The sequence below is a fragment of the Hyperolius riggenbachi genome, chromosome 3, assembly GCF_040937935.1.
Source record: "Hyperolius riggenbachi isolate aHypRig1 chromosome 3, aHypRig1.pri, whole genome shotgun sequence".
NCBI lineage: Eukaryota > Metazoa > Chordata > Amphibia > Anura > Hyperoliidae > Hyperolius > Hyperolius riggenbachi.
The window spans coordinates 422,160,021-422,187,681 of NC_090648.1; the positions used below are offsets into that span (position 1 = coordinate 422,160,021).

General features: G+C 43.4%; 1 protein-coding gene across 3 annotated transcripts in view; it reads right to left on the reverse strand.

Moving 5' to 3' along the window:
- The window catches only part of PPP2R2B (protein phosphatase 2 regulatory subunit Bbeta), a 477,586-nt gene that overhangs the window by 38,302 nt on the left and 411,623 nt on the right, over positions 1 to 27,661 (reverse strand). For all 3 annotated transcript variants that reach the window (XM_068277553.1, XM_068277551.1, XM_068277554.1), the window contains exon 5: positions 3,131 to 3,308. In XM_068277553.1, the coding sequence (XP_068133654.1) occupies positions 3,131 to 3,308 (178 nt within the window). The remainder of the gene's footprint in view (positions 1 to 3,130; positions 3,309 to 27,661) is intronic.

The following is a 27,661-nucleotide window of genomic DNA, read 5'->3' on the forward strand; positions in this document are numbered from 1 at the left end:
ACATAACACATCACGGGGTGAGTGTAAGGGCCATGTCATAAGCACAAGTTAGTCATGAGAGACTAGTCAAAGACATTAGTAGCTGCAACTAGACTGAAATGCACTTGAACTGCCAGTGATAGAAACTAGTCAATGCAACTATTCGTGACGGTTTGCTAGGGACTTGATTGCTTGACCATAAGTATCACTATGAAAGCAATTTATAAGAGCACATAAGAGCATTAGGGGTCTCAAAAGGTGGTCACATTTGAGGGAAGGGCTAGTACACCAGATGAACTGGTTCCCACTTTATAGGGACACAAAAACCAGCTACTACAGACTTTTACTAGTTCACAGTTTACATTTTATTGAAATGATGATTCATTACATTACCTATTGAAAATATGAAAGTTTTGAAGCAAGAGAGTGTGTTGGAACAGCAGAGTTAGCATTTCCGGAGACTGCTGGGTCACCTTCCAAGCTGGCAGACACATGCTTTCAACTTTGAGCAGGATCCAAAGTATCCCTCTACTGATACATGGACTGTTCTGAGAAGTTCACAGAACAGCCAATCTGATGCAACTTTATTCTGCCAGGTCCCTGACAAATTCTGATTCAGATTGAGAGATTTGTCCAACTTGTCTCACATTCCGGCTAAAAGACACACAAAAAAAAACAACATTCTATCCTGTACTCTAAAAAACCAAGGCGATAAGCAGGAAAGCCAAAAACCCTTTAAAAGCTTTAGCCAACTGGATTAAAAAACTAGTTTCTTCCAGTCATGCTATTGTACTTTGAAAAGTTCTTGGCTCACAAAACACAAGCTATCAAGTTTACAGCCCTAGTACAAGAATAGCTTTATATGCATTTAATAGTGCACTGTCTTTTATGAATAAACATCTGTACATGTTCTGTACATATTAACAAGCTGACACATCATTGCATTCCAGCGGTTCTGGAGGTGTGTTTAGCTTTTAAGGGTACAATGGTTAATTTGCATATATTCAGCAGTGGTGCCTGGGAGACATCTCGAGCTCACTCCAACCTGAATTATCGCAAATTCTTTCTGTTTTAGGAAAGCAAACTTTTGTTTTTCTTAACATCTTAGTAAGGGGGCTTTTAGGACCATTGTAGTCCCTTACACACCCCAATGAGTTCTGGGTCACCATGAGCTTGCTGGTTAGTCTGTGCCTCTCGGATTTACAAGCCCTACTCCATAGAGCCAAATTAATCCATGCCATGCACTGATGAGGAACAAACAATCCGAAACAGTCTGTATGCATGTTGGATTATTATGGCTCTGTACATATTAACAAGCTGACACATCATTGCATTCCAGCGGTTCTGGAGGTGTGTTTAGCTTCTAAGGGTACAATGGTTAATTTGCATATATTCAGCAGTGGTGCCTGGGAGACATCTCGAGCTCACTCCAACCTGAATTATCACAAATTCTTTCTGTTTTAGGAAAGCAAACTTTTGTTTTTTTTATGAATAAACATGGCAGTCAATATGTGTGATGCAGTTACATGAATTTGAGGCTTCCGATTAGCTCCTGAGCAATCGTCAAACTATGTATAAACACAAACCCACAGTATTGGGCCAGGGCCTCAGCCAAGAACCATCTAGCCTGTGTGCGAGGGGTAAATCTTTGATCTAGTGGCTAGGCAGTTTCCATGTATATTTTTCCAACACCAATTTCTTTCATTTTTTTTCCCCAAAGCACTTATATGCATACCAATTTTAAAATAATGTTGTTTGAAATGTAGAAAACAACTGGTCTTCAACTTGGGGCTTTAAGATCATAGGCATGCAATCGAAGCAGTGCTACACCATAACATTACCTGCATAGTGCTTCATGTCAGAGGAGACTGTTACTGTTCTATTGTATTTTAGTTTTGTGAAGGAAAAAACAAAAAACAACACTCTGTATGTTTATAGGGGCTGCATACAAAATGGCGGATCTCACCCTTGAGGTGTGTAGGTACGGTGTTCAGAATGGCTGTGGAGTCTTGGTGGCAGAGTCTGGCAGAAGGGCTATGTGAAAATGGTGTTCAAAGCCCAGCACTGGAGTCTATCTGTCTCTCCAATACTGGGCTCCGGCCACCATTTTCTTGTGGGCTATGGGGGGAGGGATTAGACAGCAGGGAACAGAGGGAAGGGGAAGGCAAGAGAGGGGGGAGACTATTTCCATCCAATGCCATTTGCAGATCGCTGCTGCACGAGGTTGAGAGGGAGGCTCACATTCAGTGCTTACAGTTTTAAAGTTTTAATTTCACAAAGCTTTTATAAAAGCAATTAGGAAAGTACACAGAGGATGGATATGAAAAAACAACAAAAAAAACTCATTTAAAATTTGTAATTCTTCTCAACGTTCCTGCTACCTGGGACCATAGATCTTGACTGACAGCATTTGAAGTGGGACATTTTTGAAATACTATAGAAAGGATCAAACAGGAAACATAGGGAAATTCTGCTAATGTGGTTTGGGTGGGCAGCACCCTCTCAAACTTTTTGGTTTTGGATAGGTTGTAGTTACCCATGCTACTTGGCCAAATTACAACATCGCAGAGGGTGCTGAGGTTTCCTGCTGGGTCCCCTGAAGTAGATTAGCATCTTGCGATACCATAGGGTACATGAGGAATGACCCACAAAGAGGTACATGTGCTGAAAAGGTTGAGAACCACTGGTAAAGAACATTTAAATACAGGCCAATGTGAAAGAATCCATCTGGTAACCACTGAGGAAGATGGCGTTTTCTAAACTGAAAGCTAGCATACACTATTTGATTTGCAGTAAATTAGTAACACAATATCTAATTATCAATAATTTCTTGGTTATTACATTCCAGAAGGATCCTGCCATCACTCACTTTGTACTGCACAATGAAGCACAAAGCTATGCGACTGGATAGCGCAATTAATCTGCCTACACTAGATTGATAAAATAATGGCCTTTTCCAATTAACTTTCAATTAATAAAATAACTGAAAAACATTCAATTTTTTTTTTTTTTTTTTTACTCTGTCTAATCTATTAAAAACATTGAATAGTGCATGTTCCCCTTTAGATGAAGATCAGATCCACTTTAAGAACCATTCCTGCAGAAATACATAAAAAACACAGGTAATTTAAATACAAGCCAAAAAGGATACTAAAACTTCGGTTTGTTATCTCTAGATTCCACAGGTTTATCCTCAGGTCATCCGCTGACATGTACGTTTCATAGTCGCTGTTCACGGATATTGAGTTAATGTGATATGTATGTGCATTGGAAAATACTCTTCGGGGTGTGGCCTCCACCATGAGATCCATGGGCCTTAATACAGGCACCTGCAAGAAGCAAGAAAATACACAACATTAGGAGATTGTTATACAACGATTAGTAAATAGTCTTAACATAACATTAGGAATTAACATTAGGAACATTAATAGTTTCACATGCGGAAATAAATGTGAAATAAACAAAGGTGTAATAAGTGTTTGTGTAAAATATGCATTGCATTCACACTGTAGGTATTCATAGGACAGTAAGAGAGATCTCCATTGCTACAGATGCAGAAGTCTAATGCAAATATTTCAGTGAAATCTTAACACGCAGGAATGGTATATGAGATGGCAGTTCTAAAAAAAAAATCTATTGAGAGCCCATTCAATCTATTTTACTTTTGTTAGCCATTTGTTAGCTCACGCAGCTGCAGCACGGCCGTGCTCGAAGAGAACGATCGGCTGGAGGGTCCGCAAGCAGCAATGGTGGACCAGAGGACAGAAAGGGAAGCCTTATTGGGATCCAGAGGCTTCCCTCTCAAAGAGAATCTGTATTGTTAAAATAGCACAAAAGTAAACATACCAGTGCGTTAGGGGACATCTCCTATTACCCTCTGTCACAATTTCGCCGCTCCTCGCCACATTAAAAGTGGTTAAAAACAGTTTTAAAAAGTTTGTTTATAAACAAACAAAATGGCCACCAAAACAGGAAGTAGGTTGATGTACAGTATGTCCACACATAGAAAATACATTTATACACAAGCAGGCTGTATACACCCTTCCTTTTGAATCTCAAGAGATCATTTGTGTGTTTCTTTCCCCCTGCAGCTATCTTCCACTGAAGTGTCAGGCTGTTTCTTCCTGCAGAGTGCAGACAGCTCTGCCTGTATGTAATTCCTCAGTATGTGAAAGCCCAGCCAGCTCAGAGGAGGATTTATCCAGCTTGTAAAAGAGAAGAGAGAAGCTGCCCTAATCTAAATAATACACAGGCAGTGTGCAGAGAGGGGCCTGGAGGGGGGAGATGCATCACAGAACCACAACACTGAAGAACTTGGCAGCTTTCCAGACACAGGCTGACAAGTCTGACAAGAGAGAGATAAGTTGATTTATTACAGAGATGGTGATAGTAGAACGTGCTGTAGTAAGCCAGAACACATTAGAATAGCTTTTGGAACTTGTAGGATGATAAAAAACAGGATGCAATTTTTGTTACGGAGTCTCTTTAAGCAAGTATGCGATCCTGAAACCAAGCTTCTCTTTAAAAAGGAACCAGAAGTGTGAGACTGATGAAGGCTGCCATATGTATTTCCTTTTAAACAATACCAGTTGCCTGGCAGCCCTGCTGATCTTTCTGGTCAGTTGGGTCAAAATCACACACCTGAAACAAGCATGCAGCAAATCTTGTCAGATTTGTCATAGACATCTGATCTGCATGCTTGTTCAGGGTCTATGGCTTAAACTATTAGAGGCAGAGGATCAGCAGGACTGCCAGACAACTGGTATTGCTTAAAAGGAAATAAATATGGCAGCCTCCATATCCCTCTCCCCTCGGGTTACCTTTAAAGCACACCTGAAGGAAGGAGGATATGGATGCTGCCATGGGACATGCTTATAAACCAGGCTGAGGGCAACAGCCAGATCAGGCACCAGAATCAGCCAAACAAATGGACAGATACTCCAGTTCACCCCCAGTTGGCTGCAGCAATCCTTGTGTCCAAGAGTCTTTAAAGGTATAGGCAATAGACGCATGTAAGTTATAGGAGCACCTACTAGTCTCCTGCGCATTACCCATAATCCTTCCACTGGTGACAAACATAGCAAAACATACATTGCAGAAGAGCATCTAAATAATAATAATGCTAACATTTGGATGGCGCTTTTCTCCTGTCAGACTCAAATCACTTGGGATCTGCAGCCACTAAGGGCACTCACCCTGCAGTGCTAGGGAACATTGCCCAAGGACTCCTTACTGAATAGGTAGCTGGATCAGTCAAGGTTCAAAACAGATTAAGCATTTTATCTGACAAACAACAAATCTAATAAAAATCTATTAAACGTATATTATTCATAATGGATACAGTATTATGATCAAATGGCTGGCAGCCAGCGTGCAATATGCTGGCACGTCCTGATGGTGGGTCATGTGATGCCCTGTTGCCATGGAGACGCTACGCTGCAATCAGCGAGCAGGTGAGTTTTAACCGTCTGTTACTGCCTGCTCGCGGCTTTGCATGTTGGGGGGGAAGAATCCAAGGAATGCAGCCCGGGCCGTGCAAAGTTTGCCGATTAACAAAAAATGCCGGCCACTAGGCCTGAAAGATGAATTTAATTTAAACTGAATTTATGATCACTAAGATCATGATTTCAGAACCGTCAAAATGGCAATTTCCACGATAAAGTAATTTCTGCATGGGGGAAGTTTGAAGAAGCGGTTTCAAACTGCCCCCAATTTCTGGCACGTGCAGCATTGGCGGTGTTGTGGACAGGGCTGTGGAGTTGGAGTCGAGGAGTCGGAGCAATTTTGGGTACCTGGAATTGGAGTTGGTAGGAGGAGTGCGAGTCGGATGATTTTTGTACAAAATCTATAGCCCTGGTAGGTAATAGACTAAGGCCCCGTTCAGACTGCAGAACGCAGACCGCAACGCATGCGGACCGCAACGCGTACGAACGCACGCCATCCGCGTTCGTATGCGTTGCGTGGCTGATCCCATCACTGAAAAGTGAATGGGACAGCCATGCGTTTTTACAAAAAATGCGTGCAGCATGCGTTCCCGGACCGCACAGGTCCGGAACGCATGCAGTGTGAACATCAGACATTGCACTCTATGCAATGTCTGATGTCGTGCGTGTCGGCCACCTGCACGCGTTTCCAAAACGCGGCTGGAAACGCGTGCAGTGTGAACGGGGCCTACGGAGTCTGAGTCATTTTGGGTACCTGGAATCGGGAGTTGGAGTCGGTGGTTTCATAAACTGAGGAGTCTGAGTTGGATGATTTTTGTACCAACTCCACAGCCCTGGTTGTGGACATACCTTCCGCATACCTGTCCTCTATCGCCATCTGCTGGCTCTTGTGCACAGCATACTTCCTGGTTACTGTATGTCACATGATAAAGGAAGTATGCCACAGTGGATAGACGAGCATCGCTGGACTCGTGCTGGAAGGTATGTCCAGCACTGCCGCAGCTTGGGGGACAGAGAGACACAGAGTGGGCACAGGGGAGAGACCGTGCAGGCACAAAGAGACACAAAGTGGGTAAGAGAGACCCAGAGGTGCCACAGATAGACCAAGAGGGGGCACAGAGACAAAAGGGGTACAAAGTGTGACACAAAGGTGGCAAAAGAGACACAGAGGGGGCACAGAGAGACAAGGGGGGCACAAAGACGCAGATGGTACGCAAAAAGGGACAGAGAGGCACAAAGGGGTAATAGGCACAGAAGGGGGAAAAAGCTTGAGTTGAAGGAAATAGTGAATTGAAATTGCAATTTCGGACATAAATCGCTCAATTTTTTTCCTAATATAATTCAGGCCTACAGGCCACCCCCCATACCTGTTTGTATTCTATTCTGGCAGTTGGACTGAGCAACTGCTGTCCACTAAATGCTTTTGAAAATAAAAGTAACCCTGAGACTCCCCCATGAGGAGATGGGCTAGTCCAAAACGTGTCTGTTCTGTGAAATTTGTACTACCTACTGTAAAATGACAGCAACATAGGAGAGAATAGATAGCACATTTTGCTCTGGGAGAAATGCACTTTCTATCTATGAGCTTTCGTGTATTTTAAGTATTACAATTTTTCAGTATAGTAGTCCTTTAAGCTGCAGTGGTGCAAACAGAACTAAATATCTCAGCAGAAATATTAACTGGTGCAAGTGGTAGATCAGGTAAATTATGAGTATCTTCCTGGTAATGACCACTTACCCTCGATCTACCACAAACTATATAGTGTATGCCCAGCAAAAAAATATATATATTTTTGGTAAACGTTACTAGTGTTAAAGCTTGTTCTAAACAGGGCTGTGGAGTCGGACCAAAAATCCACCGACTCCGACTCCTCAGTTTAGGATTCCACCGACTCCTCGACTCCGACTCCTCTAATTTGCATATTACAATTTTGTTGATTGAAAGTATGTAACATGAAATTCTTCTCTTAACTGCCAACGCTTTTACAAGACAACTGAAGTGAGAAGGATATGTAGACTACTATATTTATTCCCTTTAGACTAAAACTAGTCCTTGGTAAGAGTACTTGTAAAAGGTACAAACCGGAACAAAGAACATCTATCAGGCCCTAGGCAATGTAAGTGTGGGTACATGTAAGAATGATGTGCAGGTACTCTGCAGGGGAATGAGGAGATTGTAAACAGACAACACCTCTGTATTCAATGTGCACAGCATTCTCAGTGGATTCCCTGCAGCTCTGTGGGGAGTGCATATGTAGAGTATAGTACTACTGTGTAACAAAGTAAACCTGAGACAGATGAAATTAAAGTTTTATACATACCTTTGGCTTCCTCCAGCCGCCTTCAGGATAATCAGTCCCTCGTTGTCCTCCACCACCACCTGGATCTTCTGCTAGGAGTCCAGGTACTTGAGCCAGTCGGGCGTAGTGCGCATGCACACACTCCGCCGCCAGGAGCGTACTACACCTGCGCAGCACTATTGCGCAGGTGCAGAATGTTCCTGGCTGTGGGAGCGGCATGCGGCCGGACAGCGCTGACTGGCTGAATTACCAGGACTCGTAGCAGAAGATCCGGGTGGTGGAGGACAGCGAGGGACTGATTAGCCTGAAGGGGGCTGGAATAAGCCCCAAGTATGTATAAAACTTTACTTTTCATCCGTCTGTTACCCTTTAATTTGTAGTCACCAAACCAAATTTTAACATATCAAATTATTTGATTTCATCAGCAAAAAGAGTGCATACATTTGAATAAATCAGCATCAATGCAGAATTATTTCCATCTCATTGACCATCTCTATTAGTGACACGGCTACACATCAGGCTTTATTCTTACAGCATAGATGTTATTTAGTATATATGTTATGGCCAGAACCCGAAGTGTGGCCACTTCTAGTTCTGGCCGGCCACTTCGGGTTCTGGCCGGCCAATGCGCGAAGTGGCCGCAGCGCAGCGGCCAATGTTAGAAATGGAATGTTTCCTTTTAATATGAATGTAGTTTTCCTGGCCGTCTCTGGCCAAATGTAGCAAAAAAAACCCAGTTCGTTCATTGAATGAAATGAAGCCGGCCAGCTTCTGCTCCACCTCCTCTCCTCCGCCCCTGCCTCTCTCTCTCTCTATCTTCTTCGGGCAGCCGGCGGGGACACGCGTGTCCCCGAGAGTCGTTTGTGGCGCCAGGAAAGCAGAGCGGGGAGGCTGCAGACATTGCTTCTGCCAGCCCCCGCTCTGCAGGGACGAACGACAGGATTGCCTGCCGCGACGAACGACTCTGGAGGGGACACGCATGTCCCCCGCTGCCAGTGTTGGGGAGAGAGAGAGAGAGAGAGAGAGAGAGAGAGAGAGAGAGAGAGAGAGAGGCAGGGGCGGAGGAGAGGAGGCGGAGCAGAAGCCGGGCGGCTTCATCTCATTCAATGAACGAACTGTTTTTTTTTTTGCTACATTTGGCCAGAGACGGCCAGGAAAACTACATCCATATTAAAAGGAAACATTCCATTTCTAACATTGGCCGCTGCGGCCACTTCGCGCATTGGCTGGCCAGAACCCGAAGTGGCCGGCCAGAACTAGAAGTGGCCACACTTCGGGTTCTGGCCGTAACATATATAAAAGATACCTGTGTACACATCATATATACAGTCACAATCAGATATGTATATCTGACCTTAAAAATACGGGGACTGCTTTATTGAAGCAGCACAAGTAACTAATTTTGATTGGTTTATTTCATTTTTGTGGACTAAGCACAGCTATTACTGTATATATACTGTATATATACATTATTTTTAATGACTATTATCTGAGAAATAGAACATTTTATCAAATTTTCTATTTTAATTACAGTTACAAATTCATTAGGAGTCGGAGCATTTTTTCCCGACTCTGACTCCAGGCACCCAAAATTGCCCGACTCCACGACTCCGACTCCACAGCCCTGGTTGTAAATCAGCCTTTCTCGACCTTTTTACAATGGAGGAACCCTGCAAATAACTTTTGGATCTCAAGGGACCCCTGCAAACAATTTTCTTGATCTTGAGGAACCCCTGCATTTATTTTGCAGGAGGCAAAAAGTAAGTGAGGCTGTTTATTTCACTACCCCTATTACACTGCCACTAATTATACTGTCTCTTTATCCTAGCTTTTTTTAATGTGCTCTATTATACTTCATCCACGAGGAGGGAAAATGCCAAGGAACCCCTGCAAAGTATTGAAGGAACCCTGGGGTTGCAGGGAACCCTGGTTGAGAAAGCCTGATCTAAATAGAACAGTTTAACTTTATAGTTACTGGCTCTTAACTTTAGTCACTGTATGCATAATAGCTGGTCAAAGCAGTATAGCCATGCTATTATACATATGATGTATTGAATATGCACTTGTTTTTCTGGATAGTTTATGCATTCGGATACAATAATTAATTTTTCTTCTGCACTGTGCAGATATTTCTGTAGGAGGAGAGGGGATATTCCTTCCTGGCCAGCTGTACAGTACGGGATACAGACTACAAGACAGAGCAGAACCACTCAGCTGAAAAACTACATGCATGGAAAGGGCAAATCTGATTTTACTGGGGTGTTTTTGTGCTCTGTAATGCATTTTCACAGAGTGCAGTGAACCATTACACTCCTATCAGCAAAACGATTCAGCAGCACGTAAAGTTCAAGTTCGTCAACATAATCAACATTCTACACAGTATAAAATGCAAGTGGAAAAAGAATATTCAGCACATTTATCTAATTTGACTACAAAATGCAGATTTACTAAACACTGATGGAGAGGAAATCAGAGGTGCCTCTGCCTTAGGTTCCTTTTACATTTTCAGTTGCAACTGAAAGGACATACCCAGTTGTCCAGGTTTCCCTATGGCCTCTTTCACACTACGCGCTGAAAAACTGAAGCTTTTTCACAATGCACTGCTATAGAAAAATAAAATGCATTAAAACACAACGCATTAAGTGTAAAAGGGCCGTTAGCCAATCAGGATGCAGATATCAGCAATACAGAACCAATTAAACCTCTCAAACATTTATTATGACATGATAAAGACCTGTTGGACAATAAGGGAAAGAGGCGCCCTGAATTGAATAAAAGTACTCAAATAAAAATCTTTTGTAAGTTTACAGAGATTTCGTCATTGAGGTAAGATACCTCATTTTTCTTTTTTCTTTTTAAACTGGGTTTAAAAGCTTTTATTCAAATCAGGGCGCCTCTTTCCCTTTTTGTGCATAGTTGTATACCCCGTACATACTTGTCCGAGGGGTAGTGTCAGAATACCTGTTTTACCACGGTTGATATTTTGTCCATCCTTTTTCATCTAAGAGAGCGACCTCAACCAGGTCCGTCCAGGACCACCCGAGTGGAGTCGGGTTTATGGTCTCCACCTGCTTCCTGTGGTCGGTTGCCCCCTGCAACCCTCCTTTGTGAGTAGCCCTTTCAATCAATTGATTTCTCCACACACCTACTATTGACATATTGCACTATCGGGCTCCCTTTTTTGTCTCCTGTATTTTTTTTCCATAGGGTGCCAAGACACCCCCAACGACAAAGACCTGTTGGAGTTCATCAGCATTCTACTGACTAAAATAGGATGAAGGCTGAAACAGATCATGAGCAAATTGAAGAAAGGCACATGCTCCACAAACTTATCACTGGCCATAGACCAAAGAATGATAGAGATCTGCCTGTCCATAAATAATGAAGCAGGGCCCAGCATGCACCTCCTGACTCACAAGAGGAAATGCAGTAGATCTAGCGTTACCCAATTAGAAGAGAGATGGATCAGCCCCATTTTTCAGGAACTTTCAAATGCATTCAAAACCTGAATCTTTTAAACACTTCAGATTGGAAGCGTTCATAATTAATTACATCTAAAATGGGACCATCCTTGCCAGGGTTGTTTGAGCAGCAATATAGATTGTAAGCTTGCAAGGGAAGGGCTTTCTCTCTTTTCTGTCTTGACAATGCAGTATGCTTTGTTCAAGGACAACTTTAAAAATTGTAAAATGTAAAATACATTTAGGCCTGGTGCACACCAAAAACCGCTAGCAGATCCGCAAAATTCTAGCAGATTTTGAAACGCTTTTTCTTCTTTTTCTGTAGCGTTTCAGCTAGCGTTTTGCGGTTTTGGTGTAGTAGATTTCATATATTGTTACAGTAAAGCTGTTACTGAACAGCTTCTGTAACAAAAACGCCGGCAAAACCGCTCTGAACAGGCATTTTTCAGAGCGGTTTGCGTTTTTCCTATACTAAATAAACATTGAGGCAGAAACGCATCCACATCCACAATCCAAAAAATGCCTCACCCCGGGAGTATGCGTTTCTGCAAAACGCCTCCCGCTCTGGTGTGCACCACCCCATTGAAATACATTACCCAAGCGTATCCGCAGCCACAAGCGGATCGCAAAACGCAGCCGAACCGCTCTGGTGTGCACTAGGCCATACAATGTAGATTTCTCCAAGAGAAAAACGCACTATAAATTACCTTTTCCCTATGTCGCTGTCCCTTACAGTAGGTAGTGAAAATTTGACAGGTTTTGGACTAGTCATGTCCTCATGGCGGAGTCTCAGTTATTTCTTTATTCACAAAAGCACTTACTGAACAACAGTTGCTCAGTACAACTGCCAAATTAGTTTGCAGTTGAGTAAGGTGGGTGGGCACCAAAGTGGAACATTGCCTCGGAAGAAACTCACTCTTGGCAGGCAGAGCCGGAAGCTCACTCGAGTGAAACAGCCGTCAGGCAGAGCCAGTGCCCTGCACTCAACGCCTACTCATCCCTCAGGTATTCCATGTGCACGAGATTGTATCTACACTCATCACGATGGAATTAAACTATTTGCAGCAATAGTAGTGCAAGAGATCTCTCTACTCCATTACATGATTGCTACTGTCTCCCTCCAGAGCACACTTTATGCAACCAGTGGGATGCAGCCCAGCACCTGAGAAAATCAGCTAGAGTTGGTACTGCCCGTTTCTCGTTTTCAACTTTGTCCAATCTATGTTATGTACTGATGTCTGCATTGTCCTGTATACCAATGTCTGGATATGATATACTCCTGCTTGTTTCTCCTATTGTACAGCGCCACAGCAGATGATGGCGCTATATAAATCAGCAATAATAAAAATAACAGTGTGACCCTAGAAATGACTAGACACAGAACATTTATATTGCGCTTTTCTTCTGGCAGTCTCAAAGTGCCAGAGCTGCAACCACTAGGGCACACTCAGTCGGCAGTAGCAGCGTTAAGAGTGTGTTGCCCAAGGTCTCCTTACTGAATAGTTTGTGCTGGCTTACTGAACAGAAAGAGCCGAGATTTGAATCCTAGTCTCCTGCATCAGAGGCAGAGCCCTTAACCATTACACTGTCCAGCCACTAAAAGAAGATTGCTGACTGCTAGTAACAGGCACCACCTTTCCTAAAGCATTTACACCTGGTGCCATGATTCTGTATGTGGCTCCCTATGGTAAACAGATGACATCAAATATGGCATGACTACAACAGAGTGGTGACAGCATACACAAAGTATCTGAGTTTTCGATGCAGGCAGCTTTTCCATTCATTAGTATCACAAGCTGGGAATATATCCAACATCCTGCTCAAAGGGTTTTGTGCTGTACTGCTTCTTTCATCCAGCACCGCAACATGCACTGCATTTTAAAGTACTTGCTGTTTTATACCTTTTGGCATTTTAATGTAGGAAATAAAAATATAAGGATATAGCCAGGATATAAAACTTTAGTCAGCAAAATAATGCAACTCCCACTCCTCTGTTACTTCAAATTATCTACACCATCCATGATCATAGGCTGCAAAAGCACCCTAGTCCAACAATGGTGGTGAATGCTGAATAAGCTGTGTCTGTCCTCAATTAACCCATGCTGGGGAATCCAACACTTTGAAGCCAGAACATCTCTACAGGATTGACTGCACAAGCAGGGCTTAGAGAATCTGGTCATGGAACCCAGAGAAAAACAGGACACTAGATGACCATGTGAACATGTGCTTCCATCGGTAGTCATACTTAAAGGGATACAGTACTTACCACCCATGGCTTCCTCCAGCTGATTGCCGGCGACATGTCCCATGACGCAGCTCTGCTCGCAGCCCTTGGCCCGGAATCCCCACCGGTACTGAGGCCAACCTCGGGGTCGGCCTTATACTGCGCCTGCGCTAGCGGCGCTGTCAATCACTGCCACGTTGTCCACGCTGTACTGCACAGGCGCAGTAGTTCTGCGCCTGCACAATACAGCGCGGACAACGTGGCGGTGATTGACAGCACCGCTCGCGCAGGCGCAGTACGAGGCCGACCATTTTCATTTTAAAGACCAAATGCATGACTCGGCGTAGTGGTGAATTTTTCTAACATGTATGGGGATGGCATAGAAGAGAAGTGATCACCACACAACACTGTATTGCATCCATAGGTATAGTACTAGCAGGTGCAACAGTTTCATTGATTCTCAATCAAATTTCCCAAGAAATAAGAATCTAATAAAGAGATCAAGGTGGTAAGTCAATTGCTCATTTCTGACTGGGATGCGATTAATCACATGTGCTGGATCAACCTGCTATACACCCATGTATGGGTTTGCTTTAATCCATCCCTGCCAGTACGCTATATTTTTACTACTTTTCTGCCAACAGACACTCAATCCTGCTATGTACATGTGGGGAATTTTATCAATTATAGCTAGGAGGTAGGAGGGATCAGGTAGTTTGTGCTAAAAGGAGATTGGCTGCTTCCTCCTCCCATCACCTTTCTGGCTACCGCCTGTGGGTAAGGCCCCTTTATCTGGGAGGCTAAAGGCAGTGAATTCACCATCACCATTTTTCACCTGCTCTCGTGCACTGGTTGGATTGTTGCTAGCGCTTGGCACAGGCAGTTTAGAGGTGCCTCCCTCCTCCCCCCCCCCCCCCCTCGCCTGAAAAATGCATAACTTACACTGCAATTACAGACATAGCTACTGTACACAGAGATATATAAGAAGTTTGAAGAGGACGCACATTAGTTTGTATAGGGCTGAATAACTAATATAATCATGCTCATGCGGGCATAGCTGCATCTAAACCAGTGGGTATCTGTGCACTGTACTGGCAGTGGGAAATAGGAGAATAATGTTAGTTACAGTTCAGGATTGTGAAACTTGCCAGAAGCTACGGGCCCAGCTGGTGACTATTATGCAATATAAGAGAGGCCTTGGCACAAATTACCTTCCAAGCAATAAGATATTAACGACTGCAGTTGCAAAAACATTGCTACTAGGATAACAGATGCCCTGGCCACTTCTGGGTTAAATGCATGTATGCATGATGGAATGCCTAATAAGGCTTTGTTCACATTACCAAACGCGGATGGACGTGCGTTCGGAACGCAACACGTACAAACGCACGCCATCCACGTTTGTATGCGTTGCGTCGCTGATCTCATTCACTTAAAGTGAATGGGACAGCCACGCGTTTGGGAAAAAAGGCGTGCAGCATGCGTTCCCGAACCGCACAGGTCCGGAACGCATGCAGTGTGAACATCAGCCAGTGCACTGTCTGATGTCGTGCGTGTCGGCCTCCTGCACGCGTTCCCACAACGCGGAAGGAAACGCGTGCAGTGTGAACGGGGCCTAAGTTCTGTAGAGCATTAGGGATGATCAACGTCATGCAAACACTTCTACATGTATGCACATTTCAGGCAAATGTATGCAGCTGCTGCATTTGATCCATTTTCAAGCCCCTCCCCCCCTTCCCTTTGTGCCTCCTCCTAGTGATAATCGTGACTGGCCCATTTCAATTACACAAAATTGAATGTCAAATCTTTTTGATTTGTTACCATGTTCCTGCAGTTGGTATTAGCGGGTAATTTGTAAGTCGGCACATGCGTCTACAGTATGTGTATGTATGTATGTATGTATGTATGTATGTATGTATGTATGTATGCATGCATATATAAGGTTCCACTAAACATGTCAGGGAGGCAGGCAGCTCCCTGGATTCCAGACACTTTCAGCTGGCAGCAGAGTGCGCTCTGAAAAGCCTGTGTCACACCAGTCAGCTGAATGTCACATACTCTTCCAGCTAAAATCCGGCTGTGTAAGCACACATCTGAAGGTATGTAATTTATGTTGATTTCCTAACAACCACTGAAGGGGATTTCATGCCCCCGATTCCTAGGAACACCACAGCGGAGCTAACCATGGCAACTAGGAGCTAGAAAGAGATTTTCATTTCCATGAAGTAGCCCCCTTTCAGTCTCCTGTTTTGGAACGTGTGCCCCATTTATACTGGATAACAAAAAATGGTCATTGTGAATAATGCATGTGCCCCACCTATTGCCACAGAACACATATCAAATATTATTCTAGGCTTTAGAGACATCAAAGGGTTTAAACTCTGATAGTGAGCCATGCATTCAGGACTGCGGCCTCACAAAGCAGTGTTATAGATCACTCAGCATTTCTGTTCCTGCTGCTGTGTAAAATAAATGGATGAATCATCTGCATTTCGGTAATCTGTTTCTTCGCACATAAAGTCCCAAATAAATGAAGTCATTTGCATGATTAACAACAATCTAAGCCGGTGCAGATACTTGTAACAAATGAAAGCAATTATGCTTTGCCCACATTAAACGGAATTAACAGGATTTGCGAGCTATGGCACAGCATAATTACACAGTTTAGTGCACCTCTAACGTAACCTCTCTCTCCCTAGTTAGGAATATATGAACTGATTGTGGTGCTGGTTTATGCAAAAATAAAAAAAAAAATACATAAAAAAAATCCATGAATGTAAAAACCTATTTGCAGCATTTTCGGTGGGAGATCATGCCACACATCATGCCACCGGACTGACAGTAAATTTTCAACCACACATACCAACCTGACACTTCACCTTCTGCTACTAGAATACCATGGATAAGAGGGGATACCGCTAGATACTAGGGAATTCTTAGAGAAATAAAAGGGTACCACTAGACTAGTGGTATTCCCCTTTCCCTCTAAGGATTCCCTAGTAGACACCAGGGATGTCCACCAAGGAATCCCTTAAAGGGGGGGGGGGGGGGGGGAAAGTTCACAAAAACACCAGATAAAGCTATTGAGGTGGTGGGGTGGTTATAGACCGGGAGAGCCGTGGTAAGGAGGGGGAGGCACTAGACTACCAAGGGATGCCTTAAAGTGAACCTCCGGACTAAAAATCGACTCAGCAGCACTGAAAAGGCCTGGTGTTTCTTTAACAGTTTCACAGCATCAGAACTTTGTTTCTCTTATCCAAGCCTCATTTTTAGCTGCACAGAAGAAAACTGCCCGGGCTTTTTTCCCCTGATGCTGTGCAAAGCATGATGGGATTTCTGATGTTGTTGCTCTCGTTCTGCTGTTTTGGTGTAATTTTTTTTTTTTTTTTACATTTTGAATTTGACATTTGAAGCCCAGCATGTGCAGCTGGAAGGGGTTATCAGGACACAGGACAGTTGGAACTGTGTCTCCTGCTCCTTGTCACCTCCTTTCAACCAAAAAGATGGCTGCCCCCATGACAAAGATGGCAGCCCCCATGAATCACAAACATTTGCCTGTTCTTTTAAAACAGGGTGGGTAAAAAATTATATTACCCATCTATTCTAATTAACATAACTAATGTAACTTAATGACAGTATGTTTGTTTAGGCTGAAGTTCCCCTTTAAAGGGCAAGATGGGCGAGTAGGCTACCAGGGCCTACCTTTAAAGAGTAACTGTTAGCCCCCAAAGTGAAATTTAAATCTGTACAGCAATGTTTTATTTAGTATTAAACTGATCAAAAAAGCCAATGCAGAACTTAAAAATCTATATAATTTTGCTACTATGTAGCCTTTTTCCCAAGCTAACGACGCAAAGCCGCATATCAGATACTATTGACGAGCATGCAGAGCATGCCTATGTCTGCCCTCTCCCCCTCTCCCCCCCCAGGACCAGGTGCCGATCTATTTGCACCACAAACAGCTGACCGCTCTGACAGGGAGAGAGAGCGGCAGCACTTCCAGCCGGAGCACCGCAGAGCAGCCAGCACCGAGTCACATGTGAGAGAATCACATGTGAGAGATGCACGGCGCTGGCTACTCTGCGGTGCTCCGGCTGGAAGTGCTGCCGCTCTGTCTCCCTGTCAGAGCGGTCAGCTGTTTGTGGTGCAAATAGATCGGCACCTGGTCCTGGGGGGGAGAGGGGGAGAGGGCAGACATAGGCATGCTCTGCATGCTCGTCAATAGTATCTGATATGCGGCTTTGCGTCGTTAGCTTGGGAAAAAGGCTACATAGTAGCAAAATTATATAGATTTTTAAGTTCTGCATTGGCTTTTTTGATCAGTTTAATACTAAATAAAACATTGCTGTACAGATTTAAATTTCACTTTGGGGGCTAACAGTTACTCTTTAAGCAGGAGGAGGGATCCCCTTTTACCCTTTAAAATGCATAGGAAATAAAATAATTCCTGAGATAAAAAACACCCACGGGGGAGTCTAGTTTCTCTCAAAACAAATTATGTACTGTATATATCCCTAAGGTGTCAGAAGTGGTGATTATGTTATTGATTATTAAATCAGGGCAAAGCTATAACATCACAACCGCTCTAGTCCATACGAGGAAAACAGGTCTAGGTGCAAAGTGGTTAAAACCATCTTTCTATTTATGAAGTTATACAGTCAGTTAAACTAAAATGATGCTTAAAATTGCAAACATAGAATCTGTACTATTTTTTGCACTTGGCAAAATTCTATGATCGGCAGGTTGCTGGTTGATGCAGGTTGATGGTTTGCTGGGAACAGTGTGGATTGTCTGTTTACTATGTACAAAAACAACAACAACAAAAACGACTAAAAGCTAAAATGAGGTTTGCCATTAAAGAGACTTCGTAACAAAAATTGCATCCTGTTTTTTATCATCCTACAAGTTCCAAAAGCTATTCTAATGTGTTCTGGCTTACTGCAGCACGTTCTACTATCACCATCTCTGTAATAAATCAACTTATCTCTCGCTTGTCAGACTTGTCAGGCCTGTGTCTGGAAGGCTGCCAAGTTCTTCAGTGTTGTGGTTCTGCTATGAACTCCCCCTTTCAGGCCTCTCTCTGCACACTGCCTGTGTGATATTTAGATTAGAGCAGCTTCTCTCTGCTCTCTTATCTTTTACAAGCGGGATAAATCGTCCTCTGAGCTGGCTGGGCTTTCACATACTGAAGAATTACAAACAAGGGCAAAGCTGTTTGCAGGAAGAAAAGAGCAGCCTGAAACTTCAGTGCATGGGGGAAAGAAACACACAAATGATCTCTTGAGATTCAAAAGGAATGCTGTATACAGCCTGCTTGTGTATGAATGTATTTTCTATGTGTGGACATACTGTACATCAACCTACTTCCTGTTTTGGTGGCCATTTTGTTTGTTTATAAACAAACTTTTTAAAACTGTTTTTAACCACTTTTAATGCGGCGAGGAGCGGTGAAATTGTGACAGAGGGTAATAGGAGATGTCCCCTATCGCACTGGTATGTTTACTTTTGAGCGATTTTAACAATACAGATTCTCTTTAAGCCTTGCAAAGTATGGATAGAAATTGAAAGGATTGTTTTTGTTAACAAGGAAAAACACACCACCACTTGTTATGTATTTTTTTTATAGCCTGCTAAATAGGGCCAAAAGAGCAAAAACATACAATAGGCACTACACGGAGTACACAAAATCAAGAGACAATTGTAATTAGCTCACCAAAGGCTCACAGCTGTTATTCTACGCTGCTTGCTGAGGCAATGTAAGGCTTCCTCGGCATTCACTATATCCCTTCCAATATGCGAAATGCCAAACCTGCAGCTTATTATCTAGCACTCCGGCATGTACCCGGCGTTACAGAGCAATTACATAGGAGTAACCAAGTTTAACTCGTCACATCAAGAACATTAAGAAGCTGTCAAATAAAATAAGGCCCTAACAAATTCAATTAGTTCTTATATTCCTGAGGAAATATGTTGTTATTTGATTCTCTTTAATGGCAGAATGTAATTGAAATGCAAAAAAGCGTGTTTCAGAGTAAGCATGTTGCCGTCGATTCCACAGTGTGCCACTTACCCTTTTTCTTTTCAGTGGCTTGCTACCTCTGGAGAGATGCCAAGCTGTTTTGTGTGTGGATTACAGGTACTAATGGAATATACAGCTGAGGAGTGGAGGGTAAAATGCCCTCGCCTGGTAAACAGGATTCAAATACAAATGGAAAAATAAACAGGTACTAGAATGTGGAGAAACCAAGTGCAATGATAAGTGCTCCAATTAAATATGGACTAGATATAATATTATTTCAATTTAAGGGTAATTATTTTTGGTGAGCATGCTGCCTTTTTATTTATTTTTAAAGCCCTAATCTAGGCTTTCAGCGGCACAGCTTTTTTCTGTGTAACTAGCAGACGTTAAATCACTTTAAAGTGCCAGTCGGGGAACCCCTTCGCTTCAGATAGCTTTGTTAGAGTCTCACCTCTCTGCATGATGTGCCAGCAGACTATTCACACATACTGCTGTTATTACAGCCCTAGTTCAAATGGCGTTGCTGTGAAGTAGACTGAGGGGTGGGAACTCCGTTGTCAAGGCCACAGAGAATAAAAGCAATACTATTGGAAGCCACCCTCTGATATACCGCCTCAGAACTATACGGTTGAGGACAGGCTCCAAAGATGATCAATCAGAAACAAACCAGTTAACTCCTGTTTCACAAAGGAAGAGGGGTGATGTCAAACTCGAGTCCTGGAGGGCCCTATCCCCACCAGTGTTTAGGATGGACTGAGAAACAGAGAAATGTGTTCTACATGAAGAACCACACCTTTCCTGATTCAGTATTATCAATTGATTTGAGCTGTGGTGATGTGTGAGGGTCTTGGCCCTTGGGGGCTGGATTTCAACATCCCTGAATTATAGGCAATTAATCTACTCAACTTTCCTGGGGAATGACCATTGCTCAGATCTAGTTCTCCCTCCAGACAAGCTCAGCTACTGAAGAGATGCACAGGACACACAGTTCCCTTGTATCCCCTCCCTACTGGATTCCAAAATATCCACGGCACATCAAAACCATTACAAACAAGCCTAAATGGCAGGGGATGACATGATTTTCAAAATAAACTAATCATAGCAAAAACGTATGTAAAATCTAGAAATACTTGCATGTAGTGGTAAACACTGCTAGTAGTTTGGTTCTGATAGATAATTATCCTGCTTTGGACTAAATTAGTTTGTTGTGCACATGTGTCTATATCAGAGACTAAAGACCAGCTCTCCCAGCAGCATATTGTCTCTCTGCAGTGTTATACAATAACACAATGGAGGAACTATGCCACATGGCAACATCACACTTATACAAGATGGAAAATGTAAGAATGGCAACATTATTATTGTTCGAGTTTGCAGCACACATTTAGGGCACAACCCGCTGAACACATGTTCTTTCATATACAAATCAATTTTCTTAGCAGAATCTGATCACACCGATCAAACCTGCCAGTAAACTCTAATGCCACCAATCCAAATGATTTCAAACAGTATTTTTGGTCAGAACCCTGGTTAGAGGCAGCAGGTTGATAGGCGGCTGCATACTTGAGCTCTGCATTGAGTAGTATGTAGCTAGTAGAGTAGTGGATCAATTAATCTTTTTAAATCGGATATCGGACCATAATCAAGATCAGCAATGTAGTGAGTCAATTGCTTTTCAACCATCACTTTTTAAATTGGGGAGAACTAATCATTTGTTTAATTAGACTACAATCAACCTATGCATGGTCTCGGTCATATAGGAAACTGAACTGCATGCTTGTTGGGCAGTTCAGCATCCTGTTCACTGGCCACGAGGCATTCAGGTGCAAATGAAATGCAGCGAATGGCAGCTGTTGTAACACCACATGCGTCAAGTGCTTCCCGGCAGCAGAGAACTGCATCATGTACTGTCCTGAGTACGGAGGCGGCCACGCTCACATGCGACTCCATGGGGAATCCAACGCCTGTCATCTGCCTTCACGGAAAATAGTCTTGTTAATTCAGTAACAAGCTACACTTTTGGTTAGAGTTGCACTTTAACCATTGCTGTATCTATAACCTCTAGCAAGCATCTTCCACCTCTCATACAGGGAACCAAAAGAACTTGTGAATCCTGCTAGTCCATATCTCACACCAGTCATGCCTTTTATTCCAGAAATATGTGGTGAGGAGAGGAAATCCTACAAGAGGGCCCTGGAGTGGCACTGAAAGACCCTGTGTATCCCATGGGTACCACATCATCAGCACCCTCATTATTTTCTACTAAAATATGATTAAACAGTACTGGAGTCACAGATATTTTATTCCCTTACATCTAAATGGCAAGATAAAGTTTTGAAAATACTGAAGAGACAGTTTTTCCTTAGAGCAATTTCCGCTTAGCAAACTGACTAGGCAGATTCTAATTAGTGCAAAGTGAAAAGCTGGAAATTTATAGTTGCAACATTGATTTCTTTGCAGTACAAGTGCCTTCTGACTGAGAGCTTGCTTCATAAGCACTAATTAATGGAACAGGAGTTTCCTCTTTTAGAAAGGCTTCCCAGTCACTTGAATGCTGCAAGGCCACATCAGAATGCTTGCAGGCATCTGGAGTTCACTGATCTATGCTGTTCCATTGTTCAGCTTAGTTCACAAGCCACCTCTTCATCCACTCAACCATTCTCATGTTCATTCAGTTTAACGGGGAAACCAGAAATAAAACTCCAAGAACCAGAACATTTCTAGGCACATCTTCCAGCCAGCAACATTCCTGCTCTGACACCACCCATTGGAAGGGAAATAAGAGGTACTGTATAAAGTACCCACTCACTTTCCTCTCTGGAAACCTATAGCGCAATCTCCCCACTGCAGTACCAGATTCAGTCTGGGTAATACTGGATCATTTATTTTCCAGCCCACAGAGTCAACCACTCTAACTGGCATAACCTACATGACATAAGCGAAAGCCCTATAGGTGCATAAAACACATAAAACTCAACCCCTCAGTAGATAACGTCCTCTACTCAATGTCCAGATTTTGTAACAACCACAGGAAAAAAAAAGCCTTTTGCGAAAATAGATTCATCTTAAACAAAAGGTTGCAGCATAATAGAAAAACAATTACATATGCCCACATTTCATGTGTAGCCAAAGAAGAAAGTAATTGTATAAGGAAGAGCAGGCTGGCAGCAGCTGGTAGTGGAAGGAGGTGGAGTCGGCAATATTTAGAACTTGCTTACATAGGGGTCCATCTATGAAGTACTGGGGATCCAATAACAGACACACTACTTTGTCATCCATTAGATCACCCTTTAAGGACACTACTACGTGTAGCTTCTAAGGCGAGATGAGATGACAGGATCTACCGCGCCTTTTACAAAAATGTAACAGTCATTTTAAAAACACTTCCATTCATCTGAATGGAACAACAGATGATCCTTTTCAAATGAGGCTCTCATTGCCCACCACAAATGCCGGTATTTATCACACCCGTGTAAACAAGCCCTTAAAGAAAACCTGAACTGAAAATTAAAAGTCAAAATAAGCATACACAAGTCATACTTCCCTTCCATGTAGTCTACTCCTCAGTGTCTTTCTCCTGTCCAGCGTCCTGTTTGTTCACTGTGATCAAGGCAATTTTCCGTCCTCCATTTTGAAAATGGCCATTACCCATAACAGCTTTCTGGTCAGCACACAGTTAAACTGTAACATCGCCCACTTGAGCCATAGGGAAACATGGACATTACCTGGTACATCAATTTTCCTCTCAGCTATAACTGACAGCAACTGATATTTTACTGACAGCAACTGATATATTTCAGATCTGACAAAATATTGTCAGAACTGGAAGGGATTATTGTCAGAAGAAAATGGTGAGCTTCTGAGAGGAACTGATGGCAAGGTAACTATGTAATGTTCATTTGAAGTTACCTCATGTGTTTATTTTAAATATTTTTACTCAGTACAGGTTCTCTTTAAATCCACAAATTGGGGGCCTCATGCAGTTCTTTTTTGGCTGCAAGCAATACACTGCCTCCAGCATGGTTCACTGGCAACATGGGGCCACTTTTTTTTGGGGGGGGGGGGGGGGGGGAGCCAGTCTCACAGCCTCCTGCGCATCCAAATGCCTCAACTCTTTACTGGTAATTTATAGCCATTTTTTTGCAACAGTTCTGGGGTGTGTGTGTGTGTGTGTGGGGGGGGGGGGGGGGGGTGGAGATAGGGGAGAAAAAACATTGAATACAAAGCAAAATATGTCATGTCCAGTGGATGTACATGTTTGTTTTGCTTCACTAGGTTTGGACTGGAGTTCACTTTAAAAGGCAAATAATGCAGAGAGGGTTCAGTAAGATGCTACTGATGACCACCTCCTGATAATATGAAAAACTTGAATACGTGTTTAATTAAAAGCATTAAGGAGGGTTCGAAAAATATTTAGAGTACACCAAACAAATGTGTGTACTGGGGTACTTGACATGATATAACCCTACGGATTATTGTATTTATACTGTAAGGGGTGCTTAGCCAGGGCAGTCATTCATTAAGGGGTTTAGGTTGAGAAACCCTGGCTTATAGGGTTCCAATTATAGTGCCCTATTAACCCTTGTACAGAATGCTTCAAGTGATTACATATTTTATGCATAAGGTGTGTGTGTGTGTGTGTGTGTAGGTGTGTGTAGGTGTGTGTAGGTGTGTGTAGGTGTGTGTGTGTGTAGGTGTGTGTGTGTGTGTGTGTGTGTGTGTGTGTGTGTGTGTGTGTGCCTACACGGCCGGCCTTTGACCTGAGCGACCGAAGCAGTCGCTCAGGGCGCCGACTTCCAGGTGGGCGCACGCTTCCCTCCCTCAGATAAAAGTATCTCTCCCGCCGCACAGCTTCCCTCTGATTAATGCGCCCCGCTCTGAGCACCTCTTATTTCCCCTCCTTCATTCCCTCCCTCGTAGAGAACGGTGCGGGTGCAGGCAGTGGCTCTCACCGTCCATCTCGGAAAATGCAGCTTTGCTCAGCAGAGCTCCCGGGACATTCGTCTGCATTGGGGCTTTAAGGGTCCTCGCTTGATGAGGTCATCAAGCAAAGCCCTTATAACTAAGAAGAATGTCCCGGGAGCTGAGCAGAGCTGCTGTTTGCGAGATGGATGGTGAGAGACACTGCCTGCACCATTCTCTATGAGGGAGGGAGGGAGGGAGGGAAGGAATGGAAATGAGAGTGTCCAGAGCAGGGTGCATTAATCAGAGGGAAGCTGTGTGGCGGGGAAGATACTTTTATTGGAGGGAAGGAAGCTGAGTGCCAGGGGGCCTCTTATTTGACTCCATTGGGACGTTCTGTGAGGGGGGAGAGTGTGTGGAGTGTGTGTGTGTGTGTGTGTGTGTGTGTGTGTGTGTGTGTGTGTGTGTGGAGAGTGTGTGTGTGGAGAGTGTGTGTGTGGAGAGTGTGTGTGTGGAGAGTGTGTGTGTGGAGAGTGTGTGTGTGGAGAGTGTGTGTGTGGAGAGTGTGTGTGTGTGTGTGTGGAGAGTGTGTGTGTGTGTGTGTGTGTGGAGAGAGTGTGTGTGTGTGTGTGTGTGTAGAGTGTGTGTGTGTGTGGAGAGTGTGTGTGTGTGTGTGTGTGTGTGTGTAGAGTGTGTGTGTGTGTGTAGAGTGTGTGTGTGTGTATGTGTAGAGTGTGTGTGTGTGTGTGTGTGTAGAGTGTGTGTAGAGTGTGTGTAGAGTGTGTGTGTGTGTGTGTGTAGAGTGTGTGTAGAGTGTGTGTAGAGTGTGTGTAGAGTGTGTGTAGAGTGTGTGTGTGTGTGTGTGTGTGTGTGTGTGTGTGTGTGTGTGTGTGTGTGTGTGTGTGTGTGTGTGTGTGTGTGTGTGTGTGTGTGTGTGTGTGTGTGAGATCTGCATGTGTGTGTGCGAGATCTGCATGTGTGTGTGCGAGATCTGCATGTGTGTGTGCGAGATCTGCATGTGTGTGTGCGAGATCTGCATGTGTGTGTGCGAGATCTGCATGTGTGTGTGCGAGATCTGCATGTGTGTGTGCGAGATCTGCATGTGTGTGTGCGAGATCTGCATGTGTGTGTGCGAGATCTGCATGTGTGTGTGCGAGATCTGCATGTGTATTTGATCTGTGCCTGTGTGATCTGCATGTGTGTATGTGTCTGTGTGATCTGCATGTGTGTGATCTATATCTGTGTGCGTGAAGAGGATGAATGGAGGGGGGGGGGGGGGGGGGCACCAAAATCTGGTTGCGCTCAGGGCGCTTTGAAACCTAAGGCCGGCCCTGTGTGTCTACATGGGAATGCATGTGTGCTAAGACAAACTAATCATTGCACATAATGCAGTTTCAGTCCATGATCCAGGTAAATGCGTATTTCAGTTGTTTGCCAGAAACATATTTGCAGCCTTCCATACTGATACATTTATACCTTTATGTACAAAAGACAACTTAGCTCACAGGTAATTTTTTAATCATCGTTTACTTGCGTCTTCAATGCAATGCATACATGCATGGTAATGTTTAGCAAGCGGTTTTCTCCATCTGGTGTTTATGAACGCCATGCAGATTTCCCTACAGGAAGTATCATTAAGCTAGAAGAACCTTGCAACAAAACTATGCGAGTATCACAGTTGGATCAAATAATTATTCCATTTTCAGCTCAGACCTCAACATGACTTCAGCACTCTATTTCTGCTACAGATCTGGGATTTAGTTGCTGCCAAAAAAGCTCTGCACAACGTCTGCCACTGGGAGGAACGAATGATTTAAATACGGGTGACCAGTGTGTCACTGCAGCGGCTTCAGCGGGAAGATTAGAGGACTGGCCTTGTCAGGGTCTTGTCACTATCTCACTGTCCCCAGAGCCTTAGCTGTAGGTAGAGTGATGACCACAGAATAATGAGGAGAGAATAATGGCACTGCATTAATATGAGGAGGAATGCCACCAGCAGAATGCGACCCTTTATGCTACATAACAAGCTGATGTGTCCGAGCTATAAATTACAATAGAATTTAGGCAAACACAGTGATACCTTTCACTGTTGCACAGACAGTATTAAATACACCAAAGAAGTGAAGCTATATAATCTAAATGTGTGCATCCTCACTTTTAATACATGCCCACCAAAATGAGGATCCAGGGTGTCTCTAAACACTACTACTATCCAACTTAAAGGGAAACCAAGGGACATGATGACATAGACATATGTATGTACCAAGCACATAAATAAATACGCTGTGTTGCTTCTCTTCTTTCGCTGCCTAAAAGAGTTTAATATTCAGCTAGGCAACTGAGTTTCTCTCAGGACCCAGTTGGACTATAGCATCCCTCACTGATAAGGAATTACAGCCATAAAACACTTTCCGGGCAGATAACTGGGATTCTGAGACCAGAGGGTAGATAAAAAAAAAGGTCAATAGGCCATATATTTTAGCACTTTGAGACATTGGCTCAGACTGTTTCATTGAGCTGAGATAAAACAAATCTTTTTTTTTAGTTTTAAACAAAACTGTGGTGTAGCAAAGTCATTTTTTGGAGTAGGAGGATATATGCAATTGTATATATCAGTTTGTTTTCATTTAAGTTTCACTTTAATCACCTTCCCCTCTTATATGTTGCTGATCGTATTTTCAGGAAAGCACAGCACAAGATATCACAAGTGCATAGACGGCACTGTCAGAAAGAATAGGGAGGAAAAAAGAGGCGGGATAATATAGAATATGCATGCCTGTGTGTGTTTTTGGTTATATTTAGTAATGAGCACAACTTTGCCAGTGGTTAAAGGGGGATAGCCTAAGTCAGAATTAATGCTTGACTGGAAAAGTGAGGGAGTGCTTAAACATTTCAAAGGTTGGTGTGTGTGTGTGTGTGTGTGTATAGTGTGTGTGTGTGTGTGTGTGTGTGTGTGTGTGTGTGTGTGTGTATATAGTGTGTGTGTGTGTGTGTGTGTGTGTGTGTGTGTGTGTGTGTGTGTGTGTGTGTGTGTATATAGTGTGTGTGTGTGTGTGTGTGTGTGTGTGTGTGTGTGTGTGTGTGTGTGTGTGTGTGTGTGTGTGTGTGTGTGTGTGTGTGTGTGTGTGTGTGTGTGTGTGTGTGTGTGTGTGTGTGTGTGTGTGTGTATATAGTGTGTGTGTATATAGTGTGTGTGTGTGTGTGTGTGTGTGTGTGTGTGTGTGTGTGTGTGTGTGTGTGTGTGTATATAGTGTGTGTGTGTGTGTGTGTGTGTGTGTGTGTGTGTTGGGACGGGGGGGGGGGGGGGGAGGGGGTGGCAAGAGTTAATTACT